The sequence below is a fragment of the Erpetoichthys calabaricus genome, chromosome 2 (genome assembly GCF_900747795.2).
Source record: "Erpetoichthys calabaricus chromosome 2, fErpCal1.3, whole genome shotgun sequence".
Classification (NCBI taxonomy): domain Eukaryota; kingdom Metazoa; phylum Chordata; class Cladistia; order Polypteriformes; family Polypteridae; genus Erpetoichthys; species Erpetoichthys calabaricus.
In genome coordinates this window covers 303,755,618-303,775,103 of record NC_041395.2, presented here as the reverse complement: position 1 = coordinate 303,775,103, position 19,486 = coordinate 303,755,618, and the positions used below count along the sequence as shown (strand labels likewise).

General features: G+C 40.9%; 1 protein-coding gene across 1 annotated transcript in view; it reads right to left on the bottom strand.

The window, feature by feature from the left end:
- The window catches only part of LOC114645620 (VPS10 domain-containing receptor SorCS1), a 1,182,623-nt gene that overhangs the window by 156,811 nt on the left and 1,006,326 nt on the right, over positions 1-19,486 (bottom strand). The window contains 1 exon segment of the mRNA XM_051922161.1: positions 18,613-18,792. Within this exon segment, the coding sequence (XP_051778121.1) occupies positions 18,613-18,792 (180 nt within the window).

The following is a 19,486-nucleotide window of genomic DNA, read 5'->3' as shown; positions in this document are numbered from 1 at the left end:
ATGCCGACTAAAGAAGAAAAGAAGCGGGCTGCTAGGGTGGAGAAAAGATTAGCTGCTCAGGAAGCAGCAAGTGCATCAACCTCTGAGCAAAGGAATGCTAAACGTACAGAGAAAGAAGATGAAAACTATGAATGCTTGAGTCAAGTGTATTCACTGCACGTTATTGTGCAGTGCACAGTTACAGGTATTACATAAAGAGAGACTCAATACAATATTTATGGAAGAGTGACATAATGGTAGGATTTGCATTAAAAACAGTCTGCTTCCTTTAACAGTAGTTGTACTGCTGTCTCTTTTTTCACAATGCTTGTAAAGTGAATTTTGAATCCATTATTGTTCACAGATAGATTTTTAACTGTTATCCATCTCCACTGCATGGTCTATGATGAGTATTTCCTCTAGTTGAGTGGTGTTTCTTCTAAAATCAATTACAAGTTCCTTAGTTTTTGTAACAATTAGGTGTAGAAAAGATTCATCACACCAGTTAACATTTATCATCTGCCTCTGGACCATCACTGGTTTTCATTTTCATTTAGTAGGCTTATAATCACCAAATCATCTGCAAATGTTAAGATGAACCTTTTTTCAAATTTAATGCAGCAAGAATTGGTGTAAGGAGGAACAAATGAGGTGAAGGAACACTGTCATGAGGGGACCCTGTGGATGATGGCAGTATATCACAAATTCAACCACTGAGTTGATCTCTTTGAGTCCTGTCTGTTAGAAAGTAAGTCAGCCACTCTACAAAAAATAAAGTCCAAATTAAAATCTTAAAAACGTCTCTCTGTATGAAGATGGGGCTGGATGGTGTGAACAGCTGAAGAGATGTCTACAAACAGGAGTCTCACCTTGCCCTCCATGGGGTTTATATAACAGATGAAGCAAAGTGACAATGGTGTCCTCCCTACTTCTGTTACACTGGTAGGCAAACTGAAATGGATCTAATAAATCCTGAGTTTACTCTGTTACCTTCCACTATATATGTTTTTCAAATGATTTCATAACCAAAAGCATCAGAGCCACTAGTCTAAAGTCATTCAAGGTTTTAGGGTCTTTTATTTTAGCTTCTGGAATTACTGTATCTTGTTTCCACAGGTTTGGAACCTTCTGCTGTTCTAATGAAAATGTAAAAATAAAATAAAACATGGAGCAGTGTTATCTTGTACAGGGCATCAAGAGCCTTCCACTAAGATGGTCCAGACCAGGGGGCCTCATTTATGAAACTTAATGTACGCACAAAAAGAGGCATGAAATGTGTGTACGCAACTTTCTATGCAAACATTAGGATTTCTAAATGAAAACCTGATGATGGAACATGCAAATATTTATGGCAACTTTGACCCAAGCATACACAACATTTTGGAGAAATTGGGAGATGACACCACCCTTGATCAAGTAGGAAAATGCAGCCAAACCAGCAAAATTACAACTTGCACGCTTAAAAATTCATATCACTGAGACATTATTATAATATACGCTGACGTGACAAACATATTACACCTCAAAAGTGTTGAATATGATGTACAGACTGTATTTTTGTTGCCTTTCAAATGTGGCCAGTTTTGCATATTTGAAGTGAAGGACTTGTTTTTTGATGGTTTATATTGACAACCTGCTGTCACTTCTCAGGGAACTGGCCTACACGTCAGGAATATCTCCATCAAGCTTCAGTGTGTCAGGCCTGCTGTGCTGAAAGCCATTAACCGAGCACAGAGGCACTACATCCAGTTTTCATATGGTGTAGGTGCAAAGACATAAAACATAACATGTTTTTGCTCACAGAATAATGTAATCTGAAGCATTGTCCAGTTCTCCTAACATAATCAGGTATCACTTTAGATTAGTTGACCCAAATATGCTGTACTTTCCATGTAATTACCTGTATAATTACCTTGAACTTTCTGTGTAATACATTGTAATGGTATATTTAAGCACTCAATTGCTATTGTTATTCCACAAATTGTTTACATACGTACTTATAAAAATTGTGGAATAACAATTTCAATTGAGTACTTAATTATACTGTGTAGGAGGCACACAGGATGGATGAGCACACCGTCCAGGAGTCCAGAAGATCCCAGCCAAGAAAGGGAAGGAGATTCCACCTGAACTAGAGTGGACAGACATCCCAGTCAGAATGAACGGTTCCTTACCAAACACATGGACTAGCATCCTGACCAGACATGGACTTCATATCTTTCCTGGCCAAGACAGAACAAGAGGACAGGAATGGACTGTTTATTCCTCCCAGGCGCTAATTGGGAGCAGCCCTCAATATCGGTGCCCATTCAGGAACCAGCAGGAAATGCTGGGAGTTGTAGTCCAGCAGCCCAGCCCTGTTGCGGTCAGTAGGTACTGCAAGTGGGCACTGCAGGGAGATGCACTCCTCAAAATATGGGACTTCCTTATGACCCGGAAGTTGTTCCATTGAGCAGTAGCCCTGGCTCCGGAAGCACTCCCAGGTCCTCAATAAAAGGAACCACATGTCATTGTCCAGTTGAGTCAGAACTGGGAGGATGTGGAGTAACACTCAACTGGAGGAGGGCAATGCTGTGGTGAAAGAAGATGAATTGTGAGGAGAAGTGATTGTGGAGAGAGAGAGGGAGTTTACTTGTGTTTTCTGTTTGTGCTTGCAACTTTGTGGAGGTACTTTTTTGATTATTACTTGAACCTGAGACTGAATTGATGTGTTCATGTTTGCGGTGTGGGGCTTGCTGATGCACAGTTCTATCACAACTGTTCCACCTAATCTAAAGTGATACCTGCAACTTACTGCACTCATATTGAAATAAGGGCACTTTGCAAGAATGAAGGTGTTTTTGTTCTTTACATTAATGCACAAGTCATCTTTGATTCCAAGATGTGCCTGAGGAACGTTGGATCTCTGTGCCCTGTGTCAGCCTGTGATTCACTAATTTTGAGGCAAAGATGTGATGATGCTGTATGTGGTGGCTGGCTTGTTGGTAAAGTAACTGACTGAACCCTCAGTGTTTCAGATGACCTGTACTATTTACTGTAAAAGCAATCTTGTTGTTACTGGTGTCTTACCCCTTTCCCGGACCCCAGAGGAGCAGCTCCATAAAGCCGTGCATGATCTTGCACTCTCAGTTATAGGGCACAGCCAGAGGCTTTTGAATGCTGGTGGTGGGGTCTTGACACATCAGTTCTGTAGCATCGTATGAAGTTAATTAGCATACTCATATACAGTATGGTTGTTACAGGTGCATATTTACAAGGTGATTGTAATTTATAAAGGGTAAATTATGCAGAAATGTGCATATGCCAGTCTTTTGTGAACCATCAGGTGGCGTACTGCCGCCCAAACGCAACACAGACAGGAGTGGGACACAAGTTCAAGCACGCGTTTTCAATTTAGTTTTTCCTTTGTGGGAAGCGCCTTCCCCCGTTTCCCACAAGTATAGCACAGTCACAACACAACACAGCACAATACCAATCTCTTCTTTTGTTTCTCTGTCTTTTTCCTCCACTCCTCCAGACAAGCTTTGTTTTCTCCCACCTGACTCTGGCAACCAGAGTAGTGACTTCAGGCTCCTTTTATAAAACACCTGGACATGCTGCAGGTGCTTGTTGACCCAGTTCTGGCAGCACTTCCAGGTGTGGCGGAAGTGCTGCAATTAAGGGCTCAGCAGCTCCTCAGGCGCCCCCTGGCGGTGGCCACAGGCCCTAGCAGGGTTGAGCTTTCATGCTCCAAACCTGTGGCACTGCTACATGCCTTGGGGGTGGAGTGCTGCCCTCTAGTGCTCTGGGGGAGGTAATGTTCTGGATAGGCACTCTCTCCTGGACACTTCATTATAGGGCCATCCCGTCCAGGAAAAGGCCCGGCCGTCTGCCACACTTTAGAAATCTGATTTTTTTTTTTTGCCTTATGTATTTTTCTGTGTTTGTGGCGTGTGCATATTTTCACGCTCAGATCCTTACAAAGTTTTAGACCTGAGTCTGTTGAACTTTTATTCATTTTTAATTTTCTAAAAATGTTCCCTACATCCTTTTGAACAAAAATCTCTCTTCCTTATCCGAAACCATCTAATTCAAATGTTGGGCTTGCTCAAAAAAATCTAAAAAAAAAAAGAAAACCTTAAAAACTTATCTTTTATGTATATTAAAACAGATCATTTATGAGTGTTAAAACCTGCAGCCCTGACCCCTGATGGACTGGACTTTTAACATCACCCAGTTCAGATAAGGTTCCTCTTACCATTAACCCTTGGCCTCCTTCCTTTAGCCAGTTCTGTGCCCATCTACACACAACACCTTAAACTGTCCCTTTTTTCAGTTTGATTCCCAACCTCTCATGTGGCACCTTATCAAATGTTTTCAGACCATCAAAAAAAAAATCATATGCACCACTTTAGTCATATCCTTCTGTTGGTTCTTCATAGAATATCAGCATGTTAGTAAAACAAGAACTCTCTCACCTGAACCCATGCTGACAGTTCCTTAAATCTCCTGCTCTTGACATGTGCTGCTCAACCTTCTCCTTGATCATTCCTCTCATTAATTTGCCTGAAATGTACGTTAAATTTACTGGCCTACAGTTACTTTTATCTGCCCTGTAGTCGAGACTATCAATACTTTCCCCAGTAGGTAGAACGGTGTCCTATTATACCATCGTCTACTTCCCTTCCTGGTGTTGTTTCCCACCTTCTACCCAGTGTAGCTGGAATAAGCACTGGCTCCTTGTGACAACACGTTAGTAAGCAGATGGAAGGATAGACGTTCTTCAGCTTGATCTGAAGTCATGAAGATTTTCCCGCAGACGGGGAAACCTCTACAACCCCAATACTTGTTACTTCACATCTAGGGCAACCTTTAACCGAAAAAGGAAAATTTTTCCTATAATCGGAGACAGTGTCAGTACGAGGAGTGAATAAAAAGAGAAAGAGATGTGGAGGAGAAAAGTGTCAAAGTCACAAAATAATAAGCAAGGTTCTGTTCCACTTTAAGAAAATATCCACAGCATACCACCTCATCATTTCTGTCACTCAGGAAAATATATATTTTGGGAATATATTGTATTGCACTTGACAAGCAGTTGATTTAAAAAGTTCTCAGCACTCCATTATGGAAAAAGCACCCTCTATTACTGCACCTATTACTTATTCCTCCCACATGCATCCATCTAATAAAAACAACCACCCGATAAGAAAGGTATCATCTGTCAGTTCACTGATTACAAGAGCAGCATATTAATAGGCTTACATATTTGTGTATGCTTTCAAGTGTTTTATTGACACCAAATCCAAAAGAAAACTTTTCAGTTTTCCAGGTAGTTTGTTAGAAAAACAAGAGAAAATTAGATGAATTGAACAACGTTATTTTTTAATTGTTTCTTATTTATCAATGCTGAAAATTAAAGATCTGTTTGTTAATAAATACATTTTTGATTCATTCCAGGGAAATTGAACTAAAACTTAAGTCCAGTACGGTTTGCAGAATTAAATAAAAATATTCAGCTGTGACATTTAATTCTACAACTCTGAAATCTCCCGATTTTCTAAGGTGGATCACTGATTTAAACCGTAGTATTTTGTAGAAGGCTTGCAAAGTCTGTCACTTTATCCCTTCACCCATATCAGCTTCAGCTGCTCGTTCTATGGAGATTTATGTCTTAAAAATGTAGCTTTTCTATATGGCTCCTTTGTGTTGTTGTTGCCATTGCAGTAATAATCCGTGAGTATATTGACACCATGGCTCTGACACAGACTGATATTTCTGGTGCCTTTTTTAAGCTTCAAGCCAAAGTGTAGCACTTGATGGCCCTCTAGTGGCCTCTGAAGAAAATGATCTTTTTTATTTATTTTATGGATGTGAAAGCTTATTTCTAGGAGAGGCTTTCACAGTTAGAGAATGTCTTGATTTTAAATCTGATCAAATCCTTTATTTGATGAATTACTTAAATTGTTTTCTTCATGAATACTTTTTATGTTGTCAGTAAGACACTCATCTATTCACTCATAGACCAAAGCACATTCTGGCATTTCTAGAGCCAAATCCTGGACGAGATGTTAGTCACCAGTAGAATACAGGATATGAAAATAATATTTAGCCTTGTAAAAAAAAAAAAAACAGAATTCATAATGCTGATAATTAAACAAATTTGGTTCAGTGCTTCTGTTCAAGTGATAGTTGCTGAAATCCAGTTTTGTTATTTCAAAGCCTTCCATCCCCCTTTTAATTATCAATAAGAATTAGGCATTGCTTATATGTATAAATTCATATCAAGCAGATAGGAGTGTATGCCTTTTTAGCTGTCTAGTAGTTTATGCATTTATTAATTATAAATGTATGCCTGTTATTTAAACTGCCTGTCAGCTTTAAACAAGAGTTGTCACATCTCATAACCAACACTAGAATAATGAATCTCCAATTTATTTTTAGTATTTAAAGATAACTTTTACCATAACTTATAAATTGATTGTAAATTTCTGTAATATATCAGTTAACATTGACATACTATCGTTTTCAAAGTTTTAGGTTACATACCCTTTAGAAAGACATACGACTGTGGCTTAGAGTCGCTTTTTACTTTCTTGTATACGAAGTACAGAGAAAGTATTGGAATCCTCCAAGAATTCAGTTTTGAGATTTTGATGAATCTCAATGTTTTAGACCTTCCTGAGTTCGAAAATACCATTTTTGGAATTATGTCCCTGTGTGTTTGTGTATGTAAACACCATAAGCAGAGTATGCTTTCACTTAGGTTAACCAAATTTTGCATATAAGTATTTGGCACAAAACATAAATTTCTATCAAATTTTGGCTATTTCTGCTTTACCTTTTTTTCATGCAGCTGCAGAGTCTGATTTATTCAGCTTTACTTTTATAATAATTGTTCAATACATTAATAATTTGATTTGATTTGTTGTTGATGGTTCTTTAATACACAGTACATAATATAAAAATATAATCACTGTCATGCGATTTACTCCTCAAATATCCATCCCCATATCTGTGTTTACGAGAAAGTCTATAGGGGAGACCACTCCCGATTTTTTTATACATAACCTCAGACGTAGTGCTGTTTAATAGCGTGTGCATTAGAATGAAGCCCCAGGGGCTAAGTAGCTCTCTTAGCATGTGTTACACAAATAATAGGACACATACAGCCTCAGAAGCGAAGTGCTATGTTTCAGAATAACACCTCAAAGGCTAGGCAGCTTACCTTAAAAGTGTGCTACATTTAATTTAAAACCTAGTTATTAAAACTCCTTTTGCAGTTTAGTGTAGCTTTTGATTCCCATGGGAACTGACATTGACCTTGTGTGACAACTTTTCTTCATTTTAGGAAACTGTAAAAGTGTTACCTGCTTTGCTAGTGGGCAGTAAGCCAGGGGGTGGCATGGTGGTGCAGTAGTTGCGCTGCTGCTTCACAGTTAGGAGACCCAGGTCCTCCCTGCATGGAGTTTGCATGTTCTCCCCGTGTCTGCGTGGGTTTCCTGTGGGCGCTCCGTTTTCCTCCCACGGTCCAAAGATATGCAGGTTAGGTGCATAGGCAATCCTAAATAGTGCTTGGTGTGTGTGTGTGTGTGTGCCCTGCGGTGGGCTGGCTCCCTGCCCAAAGATTTGTTCCTGCCTTGTGCCCTTTGTCCAGCAAACCCCTGTGACCCTGTGTTAGGCTATTGCGGGTTGGACAATGACTGACTGACAGTAAGCCAGGTGCTCACATTGGGCAAGAAGAAAGGAGAGTTTTAATAGGAATTTTTCTTCATAAAGAGTCTCAGTTCAGTTTTCAGTTTAGTTCAGTTGGTGCCTTATTGTACTTTGAGAGGAACCCCCGACATTGAAATGGTGCTTGCTATCTGCTTAGACACTTGATGTGGTTGACGGAGCTCTGTCTCCCGCAAGAAATCTTTCCTTTCACTTTTCAATTATGAATATATAATCTGCAATCTAAGAACCTAGACCACCTGGGAAGTGTTAAAGACTGGATCAACACAAACCCACCCAGTTTGTATAATTCTTTGTATTACTTATATTTGCTACTATTAATTGTTAGGCAAATAAATATAAATTTCAAGTAAAAGCTTAGACATAGTGTCTCTTTCTGATTATTGATTGCCAGTGTAGGCAAGTGCTGGGTTCATCATTCCTTGTCTAGCTTCAGTCCCTTAAGGGCACAGAGGATGGTTTGTGTGGCCTTCTATTGATGGTAAACTGGACTGAAGTAAAGGAATTAAAATAAAAGGCAGTTTCAATCAGCAAGAAGCCTTGAATATGCTGAGTCCAATAAGGACAGTGGGAAAGGTAAGAGGTTACAGATAAGAGATATACTGTATAGCTGATTTTAAAATTTCTTCCAATCCCACAGTAAGAAAGAAACCTAAGAGGTTACATTGGTACCTTTCGTGTTAGGTGCATGTCACAGGCGATCTAATAACACAATTAAACACTGTCAATATACAGCACTATATGGTTAATCAAAGTTTCTAAGCTGTGTTGAACCCTGTCAATAATTCCTTACACCTTGTCTTCTTTCCAGTATGCTTTTTACTTGACTTTGATTAAAAGTCGTGTAAACAAAACACGGTGTGAAAAGCTTCAAGCACATTCTTATCTTGGGCGGCCCAGTGGTAGCGTTGCTGCCTTGCTGTAAGGAGACAAGGGTTCACGTCCTGGGTCCTCCCTGTGGTTTGCAGGTTCTTCCCGTGTCTGTGTGGGTTTCCTTCCACAGTCCAAACAGGGACGTTCTTAGGCATACGCAAACTACGCATCCGTGTAGGGCCCCGACTTACATTTTTATTTTTTGTTGTCAGGCTGTGGGCCTGGGACCCCTGTCATGCCCCTGGCACTGCAGCCGTTTGTGCTAGTCCCAGGAAATTCAGTTCAGTGCATCTCTTAGTCTTATTAACAATAGTAATTTATTATCCAAATTGCAATCTTCACCTAAATCCCTAATAATATTGTCACGCCGTCATAACTTTGTCAAATGCACTATAGCCAACGTTAATTTTAGAGATTCGTTTCGGATTCATTCAGAGAGATCCCAAGAAAATCATGAAATATCCTTATATTACCGGCCTTTACCAGATCCAGAACAAAATCAATATTTTACCACTCTGCATACACACAAGCGTACATGTAGGCCTACTGGTCATCTAAGGCCTTTTCCGAACGTTTTATTAGAACACCTTCCTGATCCGGGGCCTGCACATTTCTGAACTGCATAGGGCCCCCAAACTGCTAAGAAAGGCCCTGGTCCAAAGACATGCAGGTTAGGTGAATCCGGGGTTTGTTCCTGCCTTGCACCCTACGCTAGATGGGATAGGCTCCAGCAGACCCCCGTGACCCTGTTCAAGACTAAGCGGGTTAGAAAATGAATGATATTCTTATCTTTTGCATGGTGACACACACAAAGACCAATTATTGAACACAATGCTGCCATGACCTCGTCAAAGTGTTCCAAAGTTGGTGAAGGTCCCAAATGCAGAACAGGACCATGTCAGCTGATGGTTGATTTCAGGAACAAGCATAAAAAATAATGTAATGGACATGAAATGGACACCAAAATTAGTCTGGTGCCCTAGAGTAAAAACTGCAAACAAACTCTAGTAGAAATGATTTTTCTTTGTCTTAGATTTTTTCTACAAGTTTTAAGAAGGAAGTTTACAGCAAACTTTTAAAAAGCAATTTGTTCATTGAGTGGAGAAAGATTTATTTACCATTTTTGGACAGGATATTTATGGCAGCTCTGTTTCTCTAGCAAAAGACTCAATCAAATGATCAATATAAGTCATTTTCTTTCTGCTTCCAACCAAAAAAAAACATACTCAGCAAAATAAAGTGATTTTTACCTAACTACTGAGTGAATGAGAATACTGTTGTTATTTAAAATCATGAATACAGAAAGCTGCATATTGTAGGCTTGGCCTGCTGAAGTACCCTCTGAGGTAAACTAGATTTGGTAAGGTACCCTTGTCAAGACTCATCATCCTTACAGATAACTGATGAATGAGGAAGACAGAAGCCGTTGAATGCAGAAGTGACATCTGTCAACTCGTACTTGGTAATGAGATGCATATCCACATCTTAAATTGCGAGGCTGATTTCAGTGTGACAGTCTTTAACTTAATGAAGAAACAATGGGCTAGGATAGAAATGATGTAAAGCACTACCAGACCTTTTTATCTACCCATCTGTTTACTGCTATACTGGGAAAGCTTAACCCTATACCAGCCACACTGGGAACAAAACTGGATGAAATGTCAGGGCCATCACAGCACTAAATTAAACTTCTTTCATAAGCATGGAGAAGTGCCATCCAAACGATGAACTGGCTGTAGAAATGAGCTTTTACATTTTAGAATATTCTAAAACTTCAATCTGAATATGCCCATAATATACAGTCTCACTACAGGTTAAACCGCTATTCCAAATTAAGTTCAATTGTTAAGGAGCGCAAATAATATGTTATACTGCAATGGACAATAAATACAGTTCATCATCATCATCATACGTTTAGAGGCTACTATTCCCAGTCCACCAGGGTGTGCGTTTACCATGAATCCATCTTCTCCAGTTATTACCATCTTGTGTATCACTTTCTTCCAATTTTAAGTCAGCATTTTCTACCTCCTGTGACGATGCGGGTTCAGCTCCATGCTCCCATCTTCTGTTCAGGAGCCCTTGAACCCAACACCGTCAATAGTTATAACCGAGATGAGCTAGACAGTGAGGCAATAACATGAGAGCAAGAGGTTGGTGCAAATGTGCAAAGTGCTTTTATTTAAAATCCAACAACAAAACGAATGAGTGTTCAAATAAAGTGCAGTGTCCAAAATCTTCATTAAATAAATAAATAATCCATAAAAGAAAGGTGAAAGGTGGTGGTTTAAAATAGAACAAATGCAAAAACAAACAATCCTTTAAAACCGAGGTTAAAACACAATACAGGAAGCAGTCTTCTCAAAAACCCAATGTCAAGCCCGGTGCTTCTTCTAAACTAGCGTCTCACCTGCTTCTCCCGTTAGGGCCCTGCAGCAGGCGAGACGCTCTCTCTGCAGCTAACCCTCTTTTACTACTGCTTCTGCTGTCAGTCGCCATACCGATCCTTGGCTCCGGTAGGATCCTCCGGACAGTGACTTAGGACTCCCCAATGACCAAGGCTCTCACGCTGGGGACACCACGTCCCAAGTCCCGACTCCTGCTGCCTTCCGCGGCCTTAAGCGGAAAGTCATCCTTCTCCCGGTCACTCCCGTCCTTCATAAAAGTAATCTCTACAGTAGAGACCACATCTACTACTTCTCTGGGTGTCGGCCAAACACCCAGGCTGTCTGCTCAGCTGCCGCGAGCCTGCTGTCACTCGCTTTCCTGCACCGGCTTTCTCTCACTCGCTCCTTTCCTGCTTCCTTCTGCAACCTCCATTTCCTTCTCTTTTCTTGTTCATCGTTCATCCCCTTAAGTGTCTCGGGCTTCTCTATATAATGGACGTGGCTGCCGTGGCAATCAACAGTTCCCGGGTACAATTACGCTGCGGACCGTCCCTCACATGTGCACTTGGGTGAGAAACGCCCGCAGCATGAATCCACCCGGAAACTGCTTCAGCCACACTACCACGCCCCTCGCAATGCCACGAGCGCGGTGATTATTTATTTAAAAGAACTGGCCTTTGCTGAGAGAGCTGTGGACCCACAACACCACACCTCCACCTATGTTTTCTTAGGCATGGGAACTTGCAACTTTCTTGATCCATGCCTCCCCATCTTTTCGTTACATGTTTTCAGACCAACATAAACTTTTCATTTTTTCTGCCACATCTACCCACATCAAACAGACTGCGAATTTCACGACTTCTTCTGTGCTTTCTCAGTGATACACCAGTCATCCACCTCAGCATCCTCATCTCTGTTTCCTGTATATCTGCAAGGATAGCATTACCTTTCATGGGCCACATTTCACAGGCCACACACACTCCTTTCGTTTTTTAGAGAAAATCATTTGGTTAGGAGCACTCCAGAGAGTTCCCTAAACTCTGCCTATGTGCATCTTATATATGCAGTAATGACATTCTTACATTCCCCTCCTGCACTCAGTGCCCCCAAGGTACCAGAAAGTCTTTAATCAATATACATAGTTGTCTGAGGTAATATATTTATACTGAATACAAATTAAAAACTACATCCAGTCATCCATTTTTTTAATTTTCTGAACCTGCTTTATTCAGTTTTCATAGTGTACTTTGTATATTCAAATATGAAATTCCATAAGTTAATTTTTTTAAATCTATTAAATCCAAATTCAGGTTACAAGTGCCAGAGCCAATCCCAAGATCACAAACTGCAAAGAAGGAACCAACTCTGGACAGAGTGCCCATCCATTACAGGGTACATTAATAAAGGGACACATTTAGAATCACCAGTTAGCCATGGAATGTGGGAGATGGAGTGAATGTGCAAACTCCACATAGTAACGATACCACATACACTTCAGAAGATTTCATCCACCTGAAGCTAAGCATGTTCAGGCCCACCCAGTACATGCATGGGAGACCATCTAGGAAAAGCTTAGGTTGCTGCTGGAAGAGGTGTTGGTGAGTCCAGCAGGAGGCACTTACCCAGTGGTCTGAATGTGGATCCCAATGTCATAGTGCAGTGATAGGGACAGGGACAGGGACACTGGATGAGACATAAAACCGAGGTGCTGACATCTCTATGGTCATTAAAGAGCCCTGGGCATCTCCTGAAAACAGTAGGATGTATCCCGATGTCCTGGCAAAATTGTCCATCATGGCCTGGTCCCCTAACAATCCCCTGTCTCTAAGTGACTGACTATTTCACCTCTTCACTATCTAATACCTAAGGTGTGGTGAGTGTACTGGTGCATTACTCGCTGCCGTTGCGTTGATTCAGGTGGGTGCTACAAATTGGTGGTGGTTGAAGTGATTCCCCTCTGTCTATGTAAAGTACTTTGAATATCAAGAAAAGCGCTATGTAAACATAATTATTATTAAATTGTACTAATCAAAAACACACAGGCTGTTTTTGAAATGGTTTCTTAATTTTGTATTATGTTTTCAAGTTCAAAAACAAGCGGCTTTGTCAAGACTGCAGCAAAAGTACAAGCAGGTAAATATCAGTGCGTATACTGGGGTCCCTGACATATTTTCATAGTTCTCTGGTGGACCTTGTAGGAATCAGGGTTGAGAACCACTGCAATAAACTATAGTTGGGATTCATTATGAAGCTGTTGCATTCTTTCATTTTCTAATCCATGACACCATTTGGAGAGGCTGGAGGTTGGAAACCCCACTTGTAAAGCCAGAACAAGAACTGAACACAAATGCCAACCCCACACGGGGCACAGTCATTCATTCAGGACCAATCACCTTAAGCCACATCTAATGTGGACACAGGGAGACCATGGAAGTTCCACACAGACAGCGTCTGTGCCAGGGTGTGAGGCCAGGCCTCTGAGGCTGTAAGACAAAAATGCTAATCAGTTTGCCACCATGCTGATTCATAGCGATCTGGAGAATAAGGAAAGTATAAAAGAGCAATATGGTATAGAAATATAAAATAATTGTAAGTGGCAGATATTTTAACTTTGCCATATGCTATTTTTTAAATAAGCGCTGCTTGTTTCATATTTATTCATTGTTTAACTGCTCAATGGGTACAAATATGACTAAGATGAGTTGAAATTAACCATGCATTTCAAGACCAGATTTTTATCCCCCATTTAAATAAACTAGCTTATTTTTGAACATTTGTGTGTGTAAGAACAATTGCAACTTTTTGACAGTAGATGGCAGAAAAAGTCCAAGAAATTTCTACCCCACCCCCTTGTAAATTTACTTTTCAGGCACTTCATTTAAATAAGCAAGGCACACAAGTCAACATCTGTCTTGTAGCCTACATTTAAGAAAATACTTTTGATCAAATACTTTATTATACATCACTTTATAATGAGTGTGCTGTCCATATTTATTATTTCTAAGGCATAGATTAATATACTATTTGAAGTTAAACTGAGTGAAGAAAGTATTCAGTTATCTTAAACATAATAACTATTTTTCTATGCACAGAGCTAATATACAGTAATTTAAAATGATTCCTCAAAAGCAAGAAGAAGGATGCTAAAAAGGAAATGGTTGTAACCACCATGTTACCATAGTGATATCTCAGGTATAAGCAAGATACAGTCGCTCTAATATCTGTAAAACTGCATGCATACAATTAGAACGTTTTTCTGAGTTACTCTTTCCCAATATATTTATGTATTCTACATCTAACAACCAGATCCTGTCATTTGCAAAAAGATTAGATCTGTGGTTTGCATGAACACGAGCCCTCCATAGACTCCCAGCACTCCCTGGGTGTTCTACTTATGTGGATAAGATGTTATGAGGTGTCCATCCTTTTTGATGGAAATGTGCTCGCAGTCCAAAGCACTCGTATATCAAAGTGAATTTCCCCATAAGAAATAATGGAAACTCAGATGATTCGTTCCACAACCCAAAACTATTCATATAAAAATGATTAATACAAAATATAAAGTAAAAATACATAAAACAAATTAACCTGCACTTTACCCTTGAAAAGAATCATGGCTGGTGTGAGTGAGTTTCTAAACTGTTGTGGGATTCCACCCAACGGGACGACACGCGGAAGAACGTCCCAAAGCAATCGCAGTCTCCCAGCGCTGTAGCAGTTCGCCGTAAAAGCGAATCCAAAAAGATCGCGGACATGCTATAAGCGTTTACCGTTGATGGGTGATACAAGGAACAAGGAACATTCTAAATGCGCAGGGCACAGTACTACTTGGCCACGACCCTGCCTGACTGCTGTGCCTGTGTATAGGAGAGTGACAGATTCCGCTACAATAAATAACCGCGCTGTTGCTGTTTCAAGCTGAATAAAGCTGGTGTTGCTAAAGTACTGAGACTCAGCTTTGTGTTTTGGGGCGCATGACGGAGACTCACACGTCACAGCACAAGCGCGCACACACACACACACCCAAACACACAGTCACAATGGTGTAGTAAACAGTATACGCTCGTACGGATGTTGACTATATGAGTGAGGCACGCTGACTCAGACGGAGAATAAGAGACGATTGCCCACGAGAGAGAGATCACATGACGCTCAGCAGACAAAGTGTATACATACTATTTGTATTGCAAGACCTCGCTCATTTATCAAGTCAAAATTTATTAAAAATTTTAGCTCGTCTTGCAAAACACTCGTAAACCAAGTTACTCGCAAACCGAGGTTCCACTGTACTTCCTTTTTCCAGAGAACATGCAGAAGAGCAGTGTCTAAACAGGTAGCCATAGATATAAAACAGGAGTATATAGCAGTGCACAATCACACACCCTCTCGCTCTTAGGGACACCACGTCATTTAAACTGCAGGTTCCATCATTTTAAAATTTGTCATAAATTTAAACTTTAAACCAATGAAAGATAGAGAATACTTTTATATCTTTCACAAACCTAGAATGATTTATTGATGATAATGATTTATTATTTATAAAATGGGTTTAATCACCTTGGCATTAACCCTGAGTGTCTCTCAGGCTAGGAAATCTACGTAAAAATGGTTAAGCCTGAGTGTCTCTTAGGGTAATAACGCTCAGGACAGTATTCTGTTTGTCATCTAGTAAATAAATTAACATCATGCTGCAAAAAAATCATTAATTTTACTATGTGCTTTGGATTCTATAGTAACTAATCAATTTCCTAGGAGTGGAGAGGGAAATTGAACCAAAATACACAATGGCATGTAAATGACAAACCGTAAAGCCAGTTTTATAACAAACTGAAACTGAACCATCAGTTGAATAAAGTGACAGCGATGACAATGTGAACTGGTCATCAGATGTTAACATGGCACTGTTTGACCAAAATGCTATGATATGCCTAATAACTTCAGTTGCATAAAGCTGCAGTGGGGTGCATGGCAAAAGGCAAAAATGACCACTATCGACTTAACGGACAAAAAAGACATTAATCCTTAATCACTGTTCATAATGTAACAACTGTCGATGTTAGTGTCAGGAGAAATGTGGAAGTCACAAAGCCTTGTGCTGTGGAAGCCTACAATAACACAAGGGGCACATCGATCCTGCAGGTCAGGCTATGACATTCTATCTTCTCATGTGCGAGCAGCAGAGAAAAATTATAGGAAAAGTGCACAAAGAAACATGTTGTGATTGCAACATTGGACTATGCATTGGTTTCAAAACACATCACCCAAAGGATGTGTACTAAATCTCCATCAGTACAGCAGATACTAGACATACCCGCCCTACTGTATTTATGTTGACATTTTGATATTTGAATGTTTCTGTTACATGAAATTGTTGAAAAAAATGTAATGGTTTTGCCTTAATATTCAAAGGGTAAACATAAGACTAAGGAGGTTAGTTGGAACTGTTCACAGGGAATCACAGGACAGAAATGCTAGGGGACACACACATCATTCTGCTTCATTCACAGCTCTTGAAGTCAATAGCTCAGAAAAGGATGCATAGTAGTACAACTCCCCACACTTATCAAGAGCACACCATAATCAACCCATCACATTAAAAAAAAAAGAAGAATGTGAAGTGCCAAAAAAATAACAATGTCACAAATATTTGAGTTTCTCTGAGCTGTGCTCAACTAGGTAAATCTTCCTGTCTACCAGATAGGCTGGTCCACTTTCCTCCTTCCACACTCCCTTCTATACCCTTTTCTCCAACATCTCTAAGCCTACCACTCAACTTCTTTGCAACACACATTCTTATGAACCTCCATTTCCTCCTTGTTCTCTGTCTCTTTCTAATTAAGGAATCAGGCAGTCCTATTCCCTATCATTTGGCTGATACCTTAATCCATGGAGACTTACAACATGGGCGGCACGGTGGTGCAGTGGTAGCATTGCTGTCTCGCAGTAGGGAGACCCGGGTTCGCTTACCAGGTCCTCCTTGCATGGAGTTTGCATGTTCTCCTCTTGTCTGTGTGGGTTTCCTCCGGGTGCTCCGGTTTCCTCCCACAGTCCGACATGCAGGTTAGGTGCATTGGCGATCCTAAATTGTCCCTAGTGTGTGCTTGGTGTGTGTATGTGTGTATGTGTGTGTGCCCTGCCTGGGATTTGTTCCTGCCTTGCGCCCTGTGCTGGCTGGGATTTGCTCCAACAGACCCCCGTGACCCTGTGTTCGGATATAGCGGGTTGGACAATGACTGACTGACTTACAACATTTCAGATACAATTGGTTACAATTCTTTTGTCTTTCCAATTGGAGCACAGGCACATGAAGTGACTTTCTCAGGGTCACACAGTGTCATTAGCAGGATCTGAACCTGCAACCTCAGGGTTTGATGTCCAAAGCCTTAAATGCCACATTGCACTGCTTGCAATCCTGGTGTACACCCTAGACTCACTTTCCCTCTTCCATAATTGTACCTCTGTATGTTGCCCTTTGGGTCACGTGCCAAATATCCTTCCACTCCAATTATTTTGTTTGTTTGGCAGCTGGTGTTATCACACTCTGGATTATCAAGGCACAGTATAGCATAGCTCCTGCCCTGCCTTTTACCACCCCAAACAGCTCTGTTTGGATACCCATTAGACAATATTTCTCCATCAAAGTGCCATGGATAAGACAGGTGGAACATCTGGCATTCCTGGGGATGCAAAGGTACACCCATGTTAAAAAGAATAATTTACAAAAGGTAACCTGTTCCCACCCACCATCTTAATAGTGGTATGCTGCTTGTATATATACTGTATGTCCAAAGTTGGTTGCAGTGTTAAAAGAGCTAAGCAGTGTTGCTTTTCATGAGTCAGTTGATAGTTTTCTCCCATTTGAACCTAGTTTATCTAGTGTGGCAAGCGGCTGAGGGTGCTACCCAGCCAGGACGCCCAGGAGGACCGGAGGAGGGCTCACGCCTCCTCCAGACCACAAGGGGGCGACCGCCCTGGTTGCTTTGGGGACCATGGGAACTGAGCTTGGAAGCTCAACCCTATAGGGGCCCGTGGTCACCATCAGGGGGTGCCCTGATGCCTGTGGAGCCCTGGCCCTCAGCACTTCCGCCACACCCGGAATTGCTGGGGGAAAGAACACCAGGGACACCCAGAGTGCTTCCAGGTGTGCAGCTGGTACTTCCACCACACTGGGGAGTGCCGGTGGAAGCTAATCAGGAGGCACCTAGAGCACATCCGGGTGGGGATAAAAGGGGCCGCCTTCCTACGTTCGATGGCTTGAGTCGGGAGTGGAGAAGGACGGAGCTCAGGAGGAGAGGAAAGGAGGCGGTCTGAAGAGAAAGAGGCATTATAAAGAGGCCTGGACTTTGGGGGAGTTTTAGGGGTTGTGTGCTTCACTGTAAATAATAGTATGTATAACAAACGTGTGTTGGGTGAACCATCGCTGTCTGCCTGTCTGTGTCCGGGCTGCTTTCCACACTAGTTAGTCAGCCAAACTGGATTAAGCAAGATCAGGTGTGTGGCAAAAACAAATGGGGGACGGACAGTTAGGCACTCTATAAAATTACTATTCATTCACTCAAATGCTACAATGAAAGATGTTGCTTTGAAATACACACTGAATAATGGCACCCATCTTGAATAGTATTAGAATTTTGAGAATGATCTGGCTCACAATATTACATACCTCGTAGAGGTCAATCATGATATTTCCCTCGAGTCCAAGGCTGCTCATTACATTCTCCAAAGCCAAAGTGAAGAAGACGCCTTGTACATCGGATACGTAGAGATTATAGGTGTCGTTCTGATTCCACTCCTGCACAGCAGCCACCACCCGATTCTCATCGGTGCTGATGACATGCATGTCCTGTAATGAAAAGAAATGACAGAACTTCATTTTGAGCCTCTTATAAACAGGCTGAAAAAAGACTATTCAAGCTACAACTTCCTTTCATCAGACTAAATGCTGCTAATAAAATCAAAGTCAGTGCTGTTAGAAGTGTTGATAGGGTTAAACTTAGAGAACATTGTGCATGGATATGTGCAGTAAGTTTATCTTTGGATATAATAAAAGAGCAATCACACCTGCCATCTTTTCCTGTTTGACCTTTAGCCAAACTGTGCCTATTGTGACACCAGCTGTGATCAGCAACATCTCCACTACTAAATGTGGGAATAAAACAAAATGAACTGAATCCCTTTTATTGAAGACATACTGTACATGCAAAAGCTGACATCGGAGTGTTCTGGAACCACTGCTGAAGACAAATGATGGCCCATGTGTAACTCAGACACAGCTTCTTCTTATACTTTACTGAATTTCAATTCAAATCATGACTCGCAGACCAAGTTTGGCTCTGAAATTCAGGACCTCCTTAGACCAACACAAACATTTATATGTTGAAACCTAAAAGGGTGTCCTCCACTTCATTTTACCTAATGGAGACCATAGCAATTTTCAATTCAATATTTTGAATTTTATCAGTGTAACAGTCTCTTATTATTATGATTTTTTTTGGTGTAATTTTAAAGATACAGTGGTTTAAATGGACTTCTAGGTG